This window comes from Neolamprologus multifasciatus, chromosome 22 (assembly GCF_963576455.1).
Source record: "Neolamprologus multifasciatus chromosome 22, fNeoMul1.2, whole genome shotgun sequence".
Taxonomy (NCBI): Eukaryota; Metazoa; Chordata; class Actinopteri; order Cichliformes; family Cichlidae; genus Neolamprologus; species Neolamprologus multifasciatus.
This window is the reverse complement of record NC_140459.1, coordinates 20814871-20831436: the sequence shown is the minus strand read 5'-3', so window position 1 is coordinate 20831436 and position 16566 is coordinate 20814871. Positions and strand designations below refer to the sequence as shown.

Here is a 16566-nt window from a genome sequence, read left to right as displayed (position 1 = left end):
CATGGAGATGCTGTCAGATGAAACAAAGACTGAATCACTTAAATTTCAAAAAGATAATTTCAGCAGACCCTGTATTCTCCTCCCACGTGTGCTCTCTCCTTTATATCCTGTTCAAGCCATATCCCTTGGCCCCTCTTGTTTTAATATAGCATACAAGGGCTGCATCATTCCTCTCACTACTATCCTGTCTGCGCTGAACTGCACTAGATATGGTGCTTCTTCTACTGTTCTGACGGTTACAGCCACTGAAATGAAGCCAGCGGAGCTTAAAAAGACTTGAGGAGAACAAAGCCTGACAGATGGGCTCAGGTCTGATTAGTTGTTTGTTTTTATTTGCAGTAGTTCAGAGTGAAACTGGACTCAGAGGTTCAAGTGTGAGGATTTTTAAAATGAAATGGATATTTCCATATTATCTATAGTGGAGTGTGCGAGTTTACAGTAAATAACTGGATATTGCGATGTTTTTAATGTACTTTAAAAGCAAAATCATCATTAAACTGCAAGATTCATTAAACAAGCTAACTTAGCACAAAACAACGGCTAGCTTGCTAGCTGGCTAGCACATTTCACTAGCCAGCTAGCGAAATGTGCTAACCAGCATTTTTAGATCTTTGTTAAATCCATCAAGTGTAAATAAAGAAGGCAAATAATCACCATGATTGCTTTTCTTTTTTAATTTATCAGTTTTTTACTGATTCATACAAAACAAACCAATATATGACATATTCATTAGTGAGCTTTAGAGGGTGGTAGGCAGCTCTGGTTTTACTCCCACTACTCCCACACCCGCTAAGCAGTATTAATTTCACTGACCAGTGATTTTCATCATAGTTTTTGACAACCTTTTTTTCTTTAACGAAAACAAGACAATAACTAAATAAAATTAATGCACAGGGACAAAAACAAGATGGAAATAGTCTGGAGAGACAAGATCCAATCAGAATTTATTAAGTTGTGTTTTTGGTTTTTAGGACCCATGCTCCCTGTTTCGCATGAAAATGGGACAAATTTTTAACACTTGTGAGGAAGAGAAGAGCAGACAGACACATTTTGCAATTAATGTAAAGGATACTGAAATGCTAAACTGTGTTGAGAATCTCTCATCATAATCTCGTGATATTTAAAAGACTAAAACTAAAAGAATTTAGATGCGTAAATTATGATTAAAACTAAATTAAAGTTTTAATCAGAAGATAAATTAACACCACTGCTAAGCTAAGTTAGCTAGCTGCTTGGTTCACCTTTAAATTCCAATAAAAAACAGATGTGAATGACATTGAGCTTCTTGGTAAGAAAAACAAACAAACAAAAAGCAGAACAACAACATATAGAGATATTATACTTTTTCCATAATGGGCAGTTCCCACATAAACAGACCTCTGGCTTGTGTTGCAGCTAGGCTCGGGCTGTGCTGTTGAGCGCTGAGCCTCTCAGAACTGCTGCTGTTGTTGTTGTTGACCTGGATACCGTTCTGCTTCATCAGCTGCATTAGCTCAGACTCTAATGTTGCAATCTGTAGAGAGGGGCAGACATGTTAATCACCTGTAGGCATATACCTGTCAAACAGCTGCTTTAAAGCACTGGGACAATTGGTGACACACTGAGATGATCAGAAAACACATTTATACTTGATCTGAAAAAAGTGGACCTGTAATTCTTGATGTCACTAAGGGTGGACATCCTTAATATGGTCAGCTCTGGCACCTCAGAAGATGTTGGAGCTCAGAGTGAGCTAACTCCTGAGTTAATCACATTCCACAGTAATACCACAGTGGAGACAAAAAGCAAGGAAAAAAGAGATTTCCTCCTTAGAAAGCTAGCTAGGAATACGCCAATGCAGCCCACAACAGTGTACAAAAGAAAGGTTTTACAGTTTTACCAGTGTTTATGTGGACTGTCACCATCTTCAATTGTATAGTCGGCATTGGAAATCCAAATCGAGTGGGTGTTCCAGTAAACAATCCTGAGTCATGAATTGGGAAGGGAATGCAGTGACAGCTCTGGCTGTAAACACAGAAGCCTCCCCACCTCTCTGCTGCTCAAACCTTTTGTTTACAAGGGACAGCCAATCAGAAGAAAGTCTGCTTAGGTAGTGGACCTAAAATAGCTTGTTTCATATCCTTGATGAATGAGGGGCTGCACAAAGGAGCACAGACCTAGAAATCAGTTTCAGGGGTTGGCCAAGTGTGTACAAATATCTGAACATATAGTACAATTGTTCCAGTATGTCAGTGTAGTTAAACAGAGACTCTGTGTGTTGTTGTACAGAGGGAGTATCAGAGTATAAAGAGTCTACTGTTTTCCAAAACTCTTACCTGTGCCACCCTCGACTATTTACCCTTTGAAATCCAGTAAAGGAATGAGTGTCGAATGCAAAAAATAAAGGCTTGATTGACAATTCAGCTGTGAAGAAAGGCCTAAAGGTTGATGATTAAACCTCACACCAGCACAATTATCTTTGTGTCACACTTCCTTTTTATTGAAAAGAGTGAAACGGCAAACAAGAGGCGGCAGAGGCAGTACGACATGTAAGAAAGGTCATCCACTCTGCAATCACAGTTATAAAGTAAAGAAAAGAAAAAAGAAAAATAAATCAATGCCAAGTTTGACAACAGATGTGACCACTGGGCCTGAGCACATCACAAGAAACGCCAAGTGGCAGAAAAAGCACAGGGGGGTGCTCCTAAAGATCTTTATGTTCATTCTGATTATTGGCTTTGAATGTAATTTCACGCAAAGCCAGACTGTGTCACTCATTAGCATATTTTCAATGTTATTTAAGGGCAAATAGCTTAATTTTACAGGCCCACTGTGAACAGCTACTAGGCAGGAAGCTATTCAGTTATGGCAAAAATGAAACGTGGATAGAAAAAAAAAAGATAGCTTACCCTGACTTGCAGTCCCTGGATCTCAGCCAGGTGAGCTTTCTCAGCCTCCTCCAGCCGCCTCCTCTCTGCATCCTCCTTCTGGATGAACTCCACCTCTCTGGAGGAACAGGAGGCGGGGGAGAGGAGATGTGTGTTAACACAGGAAACAAGATACAGCTATAATATGTGCATGTGCACATTTCATCATGTGTGATAGTGCCTTGCCTCTCGCTCAGCTGTGGTAATAAGGGAGTTGAGGCTGTTTGAGGATGCCAGAATGACTCATTTTACCCCGATCACGCTGTTCCCGGTTAACACGCACATCTTTTTTTTTCCATTTACCTCTACTTTACCCTCCTCTATTTGCTTTCCTTTCTCATTTTTTCATCACATCTTAAGTCCTCCCACTGAGGATGTGAGGGAGAGACACAAGGAAGGATACACCTGTGTTTCTTCACCTCCAGATGGATGCTCTCTCCTTAAAGGTGCATTTAAGGGGATCTGAAGACCTCCATGATGGGAGACAGAAACAATTTCCAGGTCAAAGGAGGAAAGAGCACGTGAGGACGTTTGCATAATGAAAGGCACACAGTCTCTCTCCTCTGCAGCCCAGGCCGAAGGTACAGATCAGCATGGAGAGTTTGTTTCACCGCTTTGCTTCCATTTGGCCTGCAGGGGCACAGCCAATTATATCCAGTCACACTGAAGCTGAGCAGGAGAGGTTCTGAAATCAGTGCACAGAAAAGGAGGGAGTGCTGCACTGCATTAAAATGGAAACACAGTTCTTACTGTTGAACTGGAATAAGGCTTAAAAGAAAGATAGTTGGTCCAGCTCACAGATGGAAATGAGGTAGATATTCTTTTTCAGGTTCACTGAGAGAAGTGAGGGTAGCTGTAAAAGGAAAAACAAAGGAATTCATCCAAGTTGTTTTTTTAAAAATTAAAACATATGTTTGTAGGATTAATGCTAAAGTACTCATTTGAAAGAGTTGAAGTGTTATAATAAATGTGAGGTTTCCTTCTTAGCTGTTGCTTTTCTCGGCAAGCTGAGAAGAGTACATTTAATGAAAGCACCTAGGCAGAGGTTTCTGACTCAGTTATGCTACAGTAACATATGGAAACAGACTGATTTTGTATGAAGTATGGCTAACTAGACAAAATTTATCACACATAAGTCTTTTTTTGCCCTGATTTCAGTCCCTTGAGAACTAATCAATGTTTTTTTTCTTACATAATAAGCAATATTCATAGAATTTGAAACTATGAAACTTTGTTAGGACATTCTTGTCTCCTTCCCATTTTTAATCACTCGGATGTTCAGTTTTTAGTTTTCCCAATGCACTAGCTTCCGTAAATCATTTCTGATTAACTGCTAGCACACATTAGCACATTAAAATCTGAAACTGAGTGAAAATAGTGAACCGAACCTGGGATTGCCAGTATGTGACATCATAAATACCATTGACTGTAGATAAATACCTGCAAGATCATATATAATCATATAATATCATATATAATTTATATAATCATATAAAAGACTATAAATAGCCTCACTGAAGTTACCTCATATATGTGACTATAAATTGCAATGATTTTTTAAAAAATTGTGTACATTCAGCATTCTTTCAGTTTGACTAATGTTGTAAACTCAGATAAATGACCCTAATTAGAAAGTGCATGATTAGTTATAGTAACCTAAGTTGCTGCTGGTGTCCAGCAGACTTACATTTTCAAACTGTATTAGCAGTTGAACCCAAAACACTGTCATTGGTCCAATGCTTAATGTAACTGAGATTTCATGACCGAGAAAAATAAACACAGTGAGAGGTCCAATGTGATCAGTTTAACCAGAGTTCACTCACTTCTGCTGGAAGTCTTTGATGAGCTTCTTGGCTTTGTTGTACTTCTTCTCCAGAGCCTGGTACTGGGCCTGGGCCTCCTTCAGGTGTTCATTGACGGTGTGGCAGAGCGTCTGCGCCTCGATCCAGTAGCTCTCCAGCTTCAACATCCTTTCCTTGTTCTCCTCGATGCTGGCCTTCAGCTGGCTCTTCTCCTTCTCCCAGCGCTGCTTTTCCCGCTCCACTGATGCCAGCTGCAGGACAAAATCAGCATTGTCCAATAATGTCCAACACTACATATACAACATATTACAGATATACACATGCCAAAAAACAGGCACTTTTAACAGGATATGTAACCAATATTAAGAAGCTATAGACTGTTTTTTAATTGTTAAAAAACGAGCTTGTTGGACGTTTTGAAGGTCTCAAAGTAAAACAAAATCAAACCTACAGTTATAAAATCAGCAAGCAAAAGCTAATAAAACCTCCTTTTTGGAGCAAAGCCTTATTAAGAGTACAAACTGCATCACAAGGAACATTGTTACTGTCGTTAATAAAAACTTTATAGGCACCACTTTGATCAAACTGCATATGAATAATACACCGTTATTTATATGCATGCAGGCACAAATGCATTCACAGAGACCCTGACAACACTGAGTGCTTCATACAAAGAGACAACACTACCTTCAATATTTGTACAAAGTGTATTTAAAGTATTTTAGCTGTGAATTGTTTCTGTAAAACATCTCTCACTTATAACTCCAAAGTCTATCTCCCAAACATTTCCACCAAGCTTGAACCGCTGCTCACCGGCTATCCTGACCCCAGTCCCACATTGATTTAAAAATCATGTGAACACTGACAAAACACACCCACAACCAGTCGCCTGATTGCCCACTGACGGTTTTAATCCCTTACCTTGTTTTTCAGTTTCTGGATCTCGGCCTCGGTCACCGTGTGTTTGATTTGGAGCTGTTGGTAGCAGAGGAGGAGAAAAAAAGAAAACAGGAGAGAAAAGAGAGGGCGGTCAATAATCAAATGGATGGCTGAGCAGGCTCTCTGTGCCGTCGATACAGCGTGATGGACAGAGGCAGCCGACTCTGTCCTCCCCCTGACAGCGTCCCAGCTCCAGCACTGACATGCACTCTCAGAGGAGAGGCAAGGAAAGCTGAGGGATGCATGAATTGCTAAGTAGTTTAAAGAAGCCATGAAGGGGAAAAAAAAGTCATACATTTTCTAACATGAAATAACGTTTTGCATTTTTAATGCAATGTTAAAACGCTTTAAAAAAATCTAAGAAACTTAGGTGTTAGTTAGAGGTACAAGTGTATATTGGTGGTCCATTAGAGGCAGACAGGAAGTTAGATAATGACTGAGCAGACATAAACAGGAGAAGAGGAGATGCAGAGAGAGAGAGCAGGATATGGAAACAAGTGAAAGCTCTGAGAGAAAAGTAGAGGCGTGACACACAGAGCACTGGCAGAGCTTTTTAAAGTACTAATACTGATACTCATACTTTTTTCTAATTACTCCTCCTGAAAAATTCTTCTTTCATTATGTCTGAAAGCAAATATCAAATTTTCACATGTATATACCGAAAAAGGGTTTCTTTGTTGCAATCATTCACTATCTCTGTATGAGCTGATGTACCTCCAGTGGCAGAAATGAGTTACAATACCAACAGTTCTGCTTCTGTTTAAAAATTCACTTTAAAGTTTACCAAAAGTTACAGTGAAGTTTCAGTAGCGCAAGTTAAGAAGTTTTCACACAACTTCAAATAATTTCGGTAGAATCACATCAGGATATTTTCACACTTCGCCTTTCTCACATGTCGCACACGGCGGGAAGTAGGTGGCATTGCTGGAAATACTCTGAGGCTGAGAAGAGGGAGCTGCCTGGATAGGAGGCAATGCATGATGCACTAGTAGTGAATGCAAGAGGATATGAGCTGTTCTGTTCACACGTCAGTGCAATCCAACATCACACAGCTTATTTATTAGGAGACTGACAGGTTTAAAGAGACCAGCTAATGTTCAAAAGTCTGTGTTCGACGTTTGTTCTTAAACACACGGCTACTGTGTAACTTCAAGAAAACTTCAGGGCTCTGGTGCATGTGCAAAAATGACAAAAGGTAGTTGTGTAGCTTTTGAGGTTCCAATCTTTTTGGTACAAAAGTTAATCTGCTTCTGCATAACATCTTCTAACAACTTCTAGAAATCCTCGGACCTAGTGAGTCTGAATAAAGCTCAGTGATGCAGCAAGTCTAAGAGTGAACAAAGGAAAAGAAATGACTGACTAAAGTGGGTGCATGTTGGGATAATGACTGTGTTAGACCTGCAGAGCGTTACATTTTTGCAGAGCTTTCATTTTCTAATATAAAGAGTCATCCTCCCCCTTTTTTAAAGAGGTTTGACTAAAACTGGGGGAGAATATTTGGCTGTGTCTACAAATCAGTGGACATCTGATAGATAATTTACTTATAGCTCACTCACACTGGAGTACAAATTGGACAGCAACTTCCTTGAGACCAAAACAAATGTTGTGGTGTCTCAGTGATAGTGCAGATTTTCTTTTTCATTTAGCGAGTAGTTTGCGGAGGGTGAGCATGCAACACCGTCATCCTCTGTGGATCACAAAGCCAATACACTGCAGTGAGACTCTGACTGACTGCAGTCAGATGAGAAAAATTGGTGAAGGTTTAAAAATAATTGCTGCCTAAATTATAAATACAGATTTACAATGTGGGTCAATCTATGTAGACAGTGACAATTTATCTCAATTACTCATCATATTATCAGTGAAAGATTGCAACAATTGCAAACTTTAACCATTTGACTCAATTCAATCAGAAACTGACTGTTTCTTATCACCATTTCTTGTCATCATTAAAGTCACAGCTGACTGCAGATGGTTGCAGACCTGGGACCGTTTTAAAGCAACGCCATCACAAGTTTGGTCTGGCCAACTTTTTTCATAGCACAATTATTAATCATTGCTGTTTCAAACAACATCTTATATCATCACATTTTCTCTCTGTCATTTACAAAAGCCTGACAGCCCCATAGTCAACTGCTTCCTAAAAGACTCCAAAAACAGAGAGGCGTTTAAGAATGAAAGGGAAAAGCTGAACTATGGGAGAGAGGTCAAGAAGCAGAGAAAATGACAAAACGGAGTAAAAGCACACACCCTGAGCCCAGGGATTACATTATATTTTCACTCGATATCCACTGCAGTGCCTGCAGTGCAGCTGGAGCCATTTGTTAAATGTGTCATACAGCAATTGTGGAAGGCCGGTGGTGCCACAGCGCTGATGGTAACGGTGTTGGAGCGCGAGATCGATATTACCAGCTTTTTAGCAGTATTAAAGCATAAATGAGTTAACTGTCAGTAAATTTATGTTCTGTTTCATTGCTGTAATCTTCAAAGTGAGTTCACTGTTAGCGAAGGTAGCAGGGGTTCAACAAAGAGAGCTTCTATTCTGAGGAACCCAGTGTGTGAAGCGCTGCCAAGATCTGGTTCAAAACCAGCTTTATGGTGTTCACTCTCATTCTTATTCTGGGAGTTTCGACTAAAAACACGGGCAATTAGGTGTAATGAGGACTTACATCACTTTGTGTTCACACCTCTAATCATTCAGATTAGCAATTAGGGAGGGTAAGCGGATCGCAGATCTTAACAAAAGCATAGTTTTGCCAAGTTAAGCAGAGGCTCTATTGTGTTTGTCTCTTCTGTTGTTAAATTTAATTACCTTTTTTCAGTAGCTAAGCAATTCTGGTGGCTTTGCGGGTGTATTTGCAATGTACGCTGATAGGCTCCCATCAGTTATGTAATCAAGACTCAGCGGCGTTTCAGGTTACCTCTCTGAACTTCTGGTAGAGTTTAGTGGCGTCCAGCTCCGACGGAGACAAGATATCCTCCGTCTCTGGTAAGTCAAACACTTCGATGCTCTTCTCTCCTCCCGCCACTGTTGTTCCTGCCTCCTCCTCGTCTGTGGCGTATTCTCCCGTCTGCTTTAGGAGGAAATGTAAAATCACACGTGGAGACAATTATCTGCATGAATATTTAAAACAGAGTACAAAATATAAATCCAAGTAGCACACACACTATTTTTTAATCTTTACTGTAAAGCACACATGGTTAATGTTATCACATTTATGAAGAATAAATAGAAGCAACCAAGGTTGGTTTTCAGTCTGTCTGTCATTCATTTTTAAATGACAGAGGTTTTATATTAGTAAAGGGTCCCCAGGGTCTTGTAAAAGTGACATTTATTTGCATGCTGTCATCACAAGTCTGCAGGCACAGCAGGAAAGAGCCAGCAGAACTTCTACAAACTTTAGTCAAGGTTGATATCTATACAAACTCGCACAAAACCAGTGAAATGTGTGACAGATGTCACTTTAAGTACAGTGTGAACACAGCAGTGGTATCTGAGGTGAAATGACTAACTGAACAGGCAATTAGCCACTCCTACAGTGAAGCCAATACAGCTATTAGCATTCACCCTCCAGTGAGAAGTTAACAGGCTGCAGAATAGCCTAAACAGACAAAACAGATAACCTGTCAGGCTCCAACTGTGACATTTAATTATCCAAGGCTGTAATCATGTTGGAGGGGATACATCCCCCCTTGGATTCAACTATGATCAAACTGCCCCTGCCAGTAATTTCTGCAGACAGCAGTTGCTTTTATTTACTTTCCTTTTCATTACAAGTAGAAGACACGAGACACCCAACCCTAGATTTGGTCTCGCCAGCAATGCTCTGGTGGTTACAGCCTTGTATTTGTCACCTTTTACATCCTTTCCATCTTCTTTCGTCTGACTACCCGAAACTCTTAAGCATGTTGTTGAAGCTGTCCTCGCTTCACCTGCTATTTTACATAAGTAATGCTATTTTAATGCTGCCGGTTACATAAGATTTAGGTAACCATGCCTAAACTTTGTGTGAAATAAATCAGTTTGACAGCCTGGTGAGCTGAAATTATAATTCTTTAAAAGTAAGCCATCAGATAAGTTATGCTGACAAAATCTGTCACTTGGGGTTTGTTTTTTTCAAAAATTACTCACCATCTTGCCTCAAGTGCAACAAGGTCACATGTCACGACTAGTGAGGTATGACCATCCACCGGGGCTAACGCTACGACTGAGAAGGCTGGGGTTTCTCAGAAATAAAGAGACTAATGAAAGTCACCGGAAACAACTTATTACTGCAGCTTTTAGTAGTACTTAAATGAAAAATATTTTGTGTTTTGACATTTATGTAGGCCATTACACTGCATGTATTCAAGGCAGTTTTTCTCTTCTCTGATGTCCAAAACACTGTATAATGAGTATTGGCAAAGATCATTAAGCACTGGGCCCAAATGGATTTGTTGATTCAGTCTTTGGCTGATGACCAAAAGACTCGAACACTTCCAGTGAAGCTGCTCCATGAAAACATCTGCAGCTTACTTTTACTTTTACCCCCTGTAAATTTGCTTTCTCATCAGTGCATCTCACAAATACATTTTATAATCTCCATATGATTCAGAAATGATAAAGGCTTGATATGCAACAATTAACTTATACTGTGAGTTTCCATCATCAGTTGTGTAATGAAATACAGAAAATATTTGTACCCGCGCTCCACATGCACACGTACACACTACTATGCCTCTGCTCTCATCTCTACTCATTACTGTGCCCTACATCTTCTCCTCATCTTTCCCTTTTCCCTCCAACTATCTCACAGATAGCAGGGCTCAGGCCTGATTCAGTCACATGCATCGCAATCGAATGGTCCCATTTCCATAACAGGCTCGGTTGTTAAAACAGTACCATCTACATACATTAAGCTACCATTTACAGATGGTGGAGTTGACCATTAAATACACAGGAGCACCGTTATCATCACAGTATAACTTCCTCCTACTGAATGTATAAAGAAAATCCTTTTTGAGGGTGCCCAGCATGTGATGCACCTTTGACTGGAAGCAGTTTTGACAGATACAGGAGATCTTTCCTGCCTCACACCACGACATCTGTATTTATTTTATTTATGTTTTTACTCATTAAGCTTAACCTATTATATATTTAATTCAACTCCATCTTTAGCACTATTTTGTAAACTTATTATTACTTTATTGCTTTATTTTATTATTATTGCTATTCTATTATTTTTTCATTATTAATGTATTTATAATACTAAGCTCTTCTACTTTATATGTTGTGTTTATTTTTTTGGCTGCTGTAACAGTAATCCTCCAGCTCCACCCTTATTATTATTATTGTTTTAGCACATACCACTATACTGAATTATTTGTCTTTCTGTCACTATTATTTATTATGTTGAACATGACAAAGATTCCATGAGATTATTTAGAGGACCAAAGGTTGAATATAAGACTTGTGGGCTATGCTTCCATTTAACTGTTAACAGATGGGCATGCATGTGTCTGCTGCATGTCTGTTGTTAAATGCACTCCTCCTTCCTCTTGGGATCTGATTCTAAGCACCAATAAAGAGCTGAAGACTCTGTTGCAGCCCTCAGATTGAGAAATAACTCCCACCCACCCAATGACTCTTTCTAATATTTATAAAGATTTTAATATTGATGAGCTCTTTTTACTGCCACGCGCATCTTTGTAATCCTTCTGTAACCGTTTACCCTATCAGCAGCAAGTTATGGATGCCTTAGAGCTCCACAGAGGCTGATTTTGATTCATTTTACAGCAGGCTCTAATCGATGTATGGATTAACAAATTTAATATAATCACCATTCTTATGTTTATATGTCCATGTGGGGATCTGTAAGGAAAAAAAGCCCTTAAAGTGTTTATTTTCTTTTTCAACATTGAAAAATTTGAGCCTTAACACTCTGTAGGAGCTTAGTCAGTGCTGACATGTAGTATCAGCATTCAGAGCCTGGAAAAGAGTTTCTTAAGCATGAAGAGTGCTCTCAATCCACCGTCTGCAGGGAAATGAAAAGCTTCAAAGAGCACTGATGAAAACAGTGAAAGATGTCTGGTAGTGTTTGTCTGCATGTATATCTACGCATGAGTGCGGCTGTTCCTGTGTATGTAAGTGAGGAAACACTTGGTATTGATTTATGTTACTACACTGTGTTATGTCTTGTGTATACACAGTGTAAGAGTGTCTACATGAACACACACACACACACACACACACACACACACACACACACACACACACACAAAGATATGAAGGCCCCTGAGCTCAGTGTCTGGTGGATTAAACAAGCAAGTAAGCAGCAGAATCAGAGAAAGAAATGCTGAGTGATGCTTTCGAGGACCGACTCTCGCGTGGCATCCTCTTAGTATGTGTGGCTGAGAGAGAGAGGCTGTTTAGTGTGTCAGCATCAAAGCCTACTGTCACTCAGTTTTATGAAGCTAATAAGCCCATAACTTCCAGCCCATTGGAAGGAGAAAGGAGCTTATTTGCATTAAGTGACAACCAGAAGCCTCATTTTCTCACTACGGTGTCATGTAGAGAAATGTGTTAGCAAATGAACCTCAAATACACGCAGACATAATGAGATTTATTAAGATAATGTTCCTCATATTACGAGGCTGGCATCTTACCCTAGCTGCACCTTTGCATATTCAGACTATCATTCACAAAGTCTCAAATGCACTGTAGAGGACACCCAGGGCAGTGGCCAGGGTTGCGTATGGTCAATACCTCATCATCATCGGCGTCATAGTGGGCGTACTGCTGCTCTAGTAGTTCTCTCTGTCTCCTTTCCTGCTCCAGGGTCTGCTGGATGAGCGTGGCCACCTCACTCTGCTGACCTGGACGCTCCCGGCCGATCACAAACCTGTGACAACAAGAGGCACTGTTGACCTACAGACACCGAGGCGGCCAGCACGGGATTACACAACATGACAGTAGAGCCTAAAAGATATAGGATTGATATTTGGTGATTTAAAAATGCTGATATTCCGATATGTCGGCCGATTTTTTTTTCTGTCAGATACGCAGATTTCCCTAACATTTGTTATGTTTATTTACTCGTTTATGTTCTCTCTAAGCCTGGATCACATTGTTGCGTCATTGTTGCAGCGCCCTCTGGTGGACAAACAATGAAACAAAAATATTTGAAGGGTGTTTCTCTCGTCTTTTTTTACTTACTAAATATTAACAGATCGGCAAGCAACTAATATGGACTGATATCGGCCAGCTTTAGTTACCACATGACTATTTGAATTTGTTAAATAATTTATCTTGTAATTACAAGTATGAATATTATAATTACAAAACCACGACCTTTCACACTGTGAGTTATCAGATTTATTTTCTTTAGAAACACGATATAAAGGGTTTAATCGTAAATGTAGCATCTGACAAAAACTAATATTTTTAATTTTTAATATTTTAAAGGGTTTGACATTTGTCTGACACTCGATTTATACTTCATCTACATCATAACCTACAACGTAACTACAAACCTCTCTGGAACTTATGATTTACCTAATAATGTAGCCTGACATGCAGAAGAGGAAAACAACTTTAAATTCATTTTTTGTCCATCTTTCTTGTTGTGATGTGTAGTTATGCAAAGAAATGAACACAACAGTAACACAGAGAGCAAAACAGAGGCCCACAGCCACATAGCAATGGCAGTGATATGTGCTGACGTAGTGGGCAGGGCTGGGAGACAGGACACGCATAATAATGTGAGGCGACAGTCAGCTCGGCCAGGCAGCCTGTTATTAAGCTGGCAGCGAACTAAACAGAGAAGACCAGCAGTTACGCATGCAAACAAACACAGAAAATATCACATTAAAATACAGCTAAAGATGCAGATGATGACAAAGAGCAAGAGATAAAGATTGCTTATAGATTTGTGTTTGTCTATATTACAGGGAGAGGGAGCACTGAGAGTACAAATTAGAGCTACAAATAAGGGGATAACAAAGCAAAAAGATGCTCATCTCTCTCATCACGCTTCTGCTCAAAATGTAAAAACTTACAAATAAGCAAATAATAGTTCTGCAACTCAAAAGAAAATTTATAACGCAATCACCAATTTATTCTCCTCGTAACACCAACGAAGCCGAGCAATCAAGTAAGGGGATTTTTGTGGCTCACCCAGCAGGGTCCCTGTAACTATGTGTATGTGTGAGCGTGGCCCGAGCTATTGTGTGTGTGTGTGTGTGTGTGTGTGTGCGTGCGCGTGTGTGTGTGTGTGTGTGTGTGTGTGAGAGTGTGTGTGTGTGTGTGTGTGAGAGAGAGAAGAAAACAGAAAAAGAGAGCGAGAGTGGATCGGAGAAGGGGTCTAATCAAGTGAATTCATCTCCCGAGAGCTCTTTTATATATTTCTAAAGGGGATGTAGAGAAAGCCTTACGCTCCAGCAGAGAGGCGTATTTGATCTACATGTGAAGGAACAACTGAGGGCCAGGACACACAGTAAGTAGAAAAAGAAGGGGGGTTGGAGGGGTTAAGCTAAGTACTCTACTGGAGGAAGCCTTTGGACAGCAGGGAGGTCTGAAGAGTAGCTGACCTGAAAAGAGCCTTTCCGCTCACGCATGGGGAGCCTGTCGTAGTTTCTCCTTAAGATCTGGGACTGCCACACAGGATGCTGTGCAGGATCAGCTCAGCTGCAGACACCACTGATTTATTCCATTTACTCCAATTAATAGAGACGTGGCAAGGATGCAGAAAGTGATGCTCGGAGAAGCAATGCAGGACACACGTCTTGAGCATTAAGCAGCACTGGGTTGACAACCGTTTGAGGGTGTCAGCACAGGTTCACACATACCAGATATGACTGCTCAGCCGTGTTGGAGACATGCTATCTAATGTATCTACTGCAAGTTAATCTGAGTTCAATTTAGAGCATGATTAAGTCTGATAGTGGAATGCAAAAAATACACTTACTCAAGTACTGCACTTAAGTATAACTATGATGTGTATTTACTTCAATTAAATACTCTGAAATGCTTCTTTTTACTTCTGCTCCACTAAAGTTTGGGGACAGTTACTGTACGTATATGACCATTATTTTAAAGCTTTAGTTACTCATTATTTTGCAGAATATTAATATTAAATAAAAATGTACTGATAAATTATGATATCTCGTTATAGAATTAGACCCACAGCAAAGAATAAAGCAACTACATTAGCTCAAGATGCATTATCAAAGTGATGTACTCTAAAATAATAACTCAAATACACTCCAGTAACAGAAGATATGACCGCTTAATGAGCTACGGATAAAAGGCATAGGTAGTATGATACTTTTTAACTTTTATTTAAGTAGTATTTTGTAGTTGACTTCTTCTTGAAGAACATGTTTACACTGTAACATTGCCACTTTTACTCAAAGTATTTAAATGCTTCTTCCAAAGCTCTGTTAATCAATACAAAATATTAACAGAGTTAACTTCAACTTAACAAAAAATAAGAAAATTTGTTTCCTCAACTCGTATTTGTTTGTTGTAACAGTGCTTCTTGACAATAATTCTGATGCAATGATGCATTTGTGCGTGAGAGTTGCGTATCAGGGTTGCATAACGCCAAGAATCATTGTTATAAAAAGAAATAATTGATCAAACACAGATGTCCTTATTCTTTTTATCTAATGCTATCTATTATGTGCTAAAGCCATTTTCCAATGTTCCATGTATTTTGGGAACAGTTTCCTGTCTGTGACGGGGTCTTGGCAGCACGTTTTTAAAAGATCCTGGGATCACCTCTAAACCTGGGTGATTTGCTGCTGGAAGCCGAGGTAAATATAGCAAAATGGCAAATGTAGGACAGTTGGCCATAAAACCCCTGGTGATCAGACGGAGTGAGGGAAGGATTTACAGAGGAGGAGCAGCAGGAGGAGGAGGGGGTGGAGTGAGTGAGACTTGATGGATGAAGACTGAAAGAGTGACGGTGAAGAGAGGGCAGGAGGAGTGATAATTTGTTGGAAGAAATGACAGCAAGGAGTGAGATTTATCATTATATTTCCTGTAAACACTGTCAGAGTTTAATGTTCATATACTGGACTACAACATTTATATATCTTACAAGTGCGTCAGTGTATTTCAGTTTTTAGACTTGTCATAACTATTTATTTATATTTGCGAGGTGGACAGATGATATACGTCGGCGTTTTCAAGGCTGCCTCATCTGTACAGCCACATCCTGGAAAATCCCCACTGTCAATATTATTTCAGCAAACATCATCTGTCCAACACTTTTGATTATTTTGGATATCTCTTTGTTCAGCTGTCAGCTTTTCATCATCAGACACTGTACTTCCCACACAGGTATCTGTCTTTCCACAGGTGAGTTCAAGCATAATATGAATATAGATCCATGACAAAGAATGGAGGGCTCTACACCAGCAAGGTCGAGGTCTGAAAATAAACTCGCACACTTCTCCCGAGATGACTGAAGAAGACATGGTGAAAAAGAGGCAGAATGAAAAGAGTGGAGAACATCCTCAATAACACACAATGGCGAGAATCCAGAGAGAGAGACATAAAAACGAAAGCATGTCAATAAACAGGAAAGACAGCAGCGAGACTCAACTAAACGCAGCCTTCTCTTTCACATCTCTATGTGTGTGAGTACTTCCTCTGCTTCCCATTGCTGTTAGCAGACCCTGTCAAAAACAGCTCGTCGTGTAATGTTAAGGTATTTCTCACTAAGTAGGACTTTTGCACCATAATAGCTGGACTAACTGCATTGATACTCTTCCTGCGGCTAGTGAGACCATCACTAAATATAAAGAACGCTTTAGAGCTTTTAGGGAGCTGTAAAATAACTCTGATTGTATAATAGTAGTCGTGGATTTTGGAGCTGACAGCGGCTTGACACACTTTCCTGAAATCCTGCTGTACTGCTCATTACAACTCATTT

General features: G+C 39.8%; 1 protein-coding gene and 1 long non-coding RNA gene across 7 annotated transcripts in view; both read right to left on the bottom strand.

The window, feature by feature from the left end:
- The window catches only part of ppp1r9a (protein phosphatase 1, regulatory subunit 9A), a 53389-nt gene that overhangs the window by 7364 nt on the left and 29459 nt on the right, over positions 1–16566 (bottom strand). For 4 of the 6 annotated variants that reach the window (XM_085147862.1, XM_085147861.1, XM_085147864.1 and 1 more), the window contains exons 6-11: positions 12393–12528; positions 8569–8721; positions 5630–5683; positions 4730–4959; positions 2889–2985; positions 1378–1513 (exon numbers count right to left, since the gene is read on the bottom strand). In XM_085147862.1, the coding sequence (XP_085003988.1) occupies positions 1378–1513; positions 2889–2985; positions 4730–4959; positions 5630–5683; positions 8569–8721; positions 12393–12528 (806 nt within the window). The remainder of the gene's footprint in view (positions 1–1377; positions 1514–2888; positions 2986–4729; positions 4960–5629; positions 5684–8568; positions 8722–12392; positions 12529–16566) is intronic. The other 2 variants (XM_085147865.1, XM_085147863.1) reach the window with 1 other exon arrangement.
- LOC146493446 (uncharacterized) lies at positions 11248–12386 on the bottom strand. The gene is made up of 2 exons (XR_014871836.1): positions 11878–12386; positions 11248–11847 (listed from the first exon to the last, which is right to left on the bottom strand). It is a non-coding gene; the product is annotated as an uncharacterized LOC146493446 (long non-coding RNA).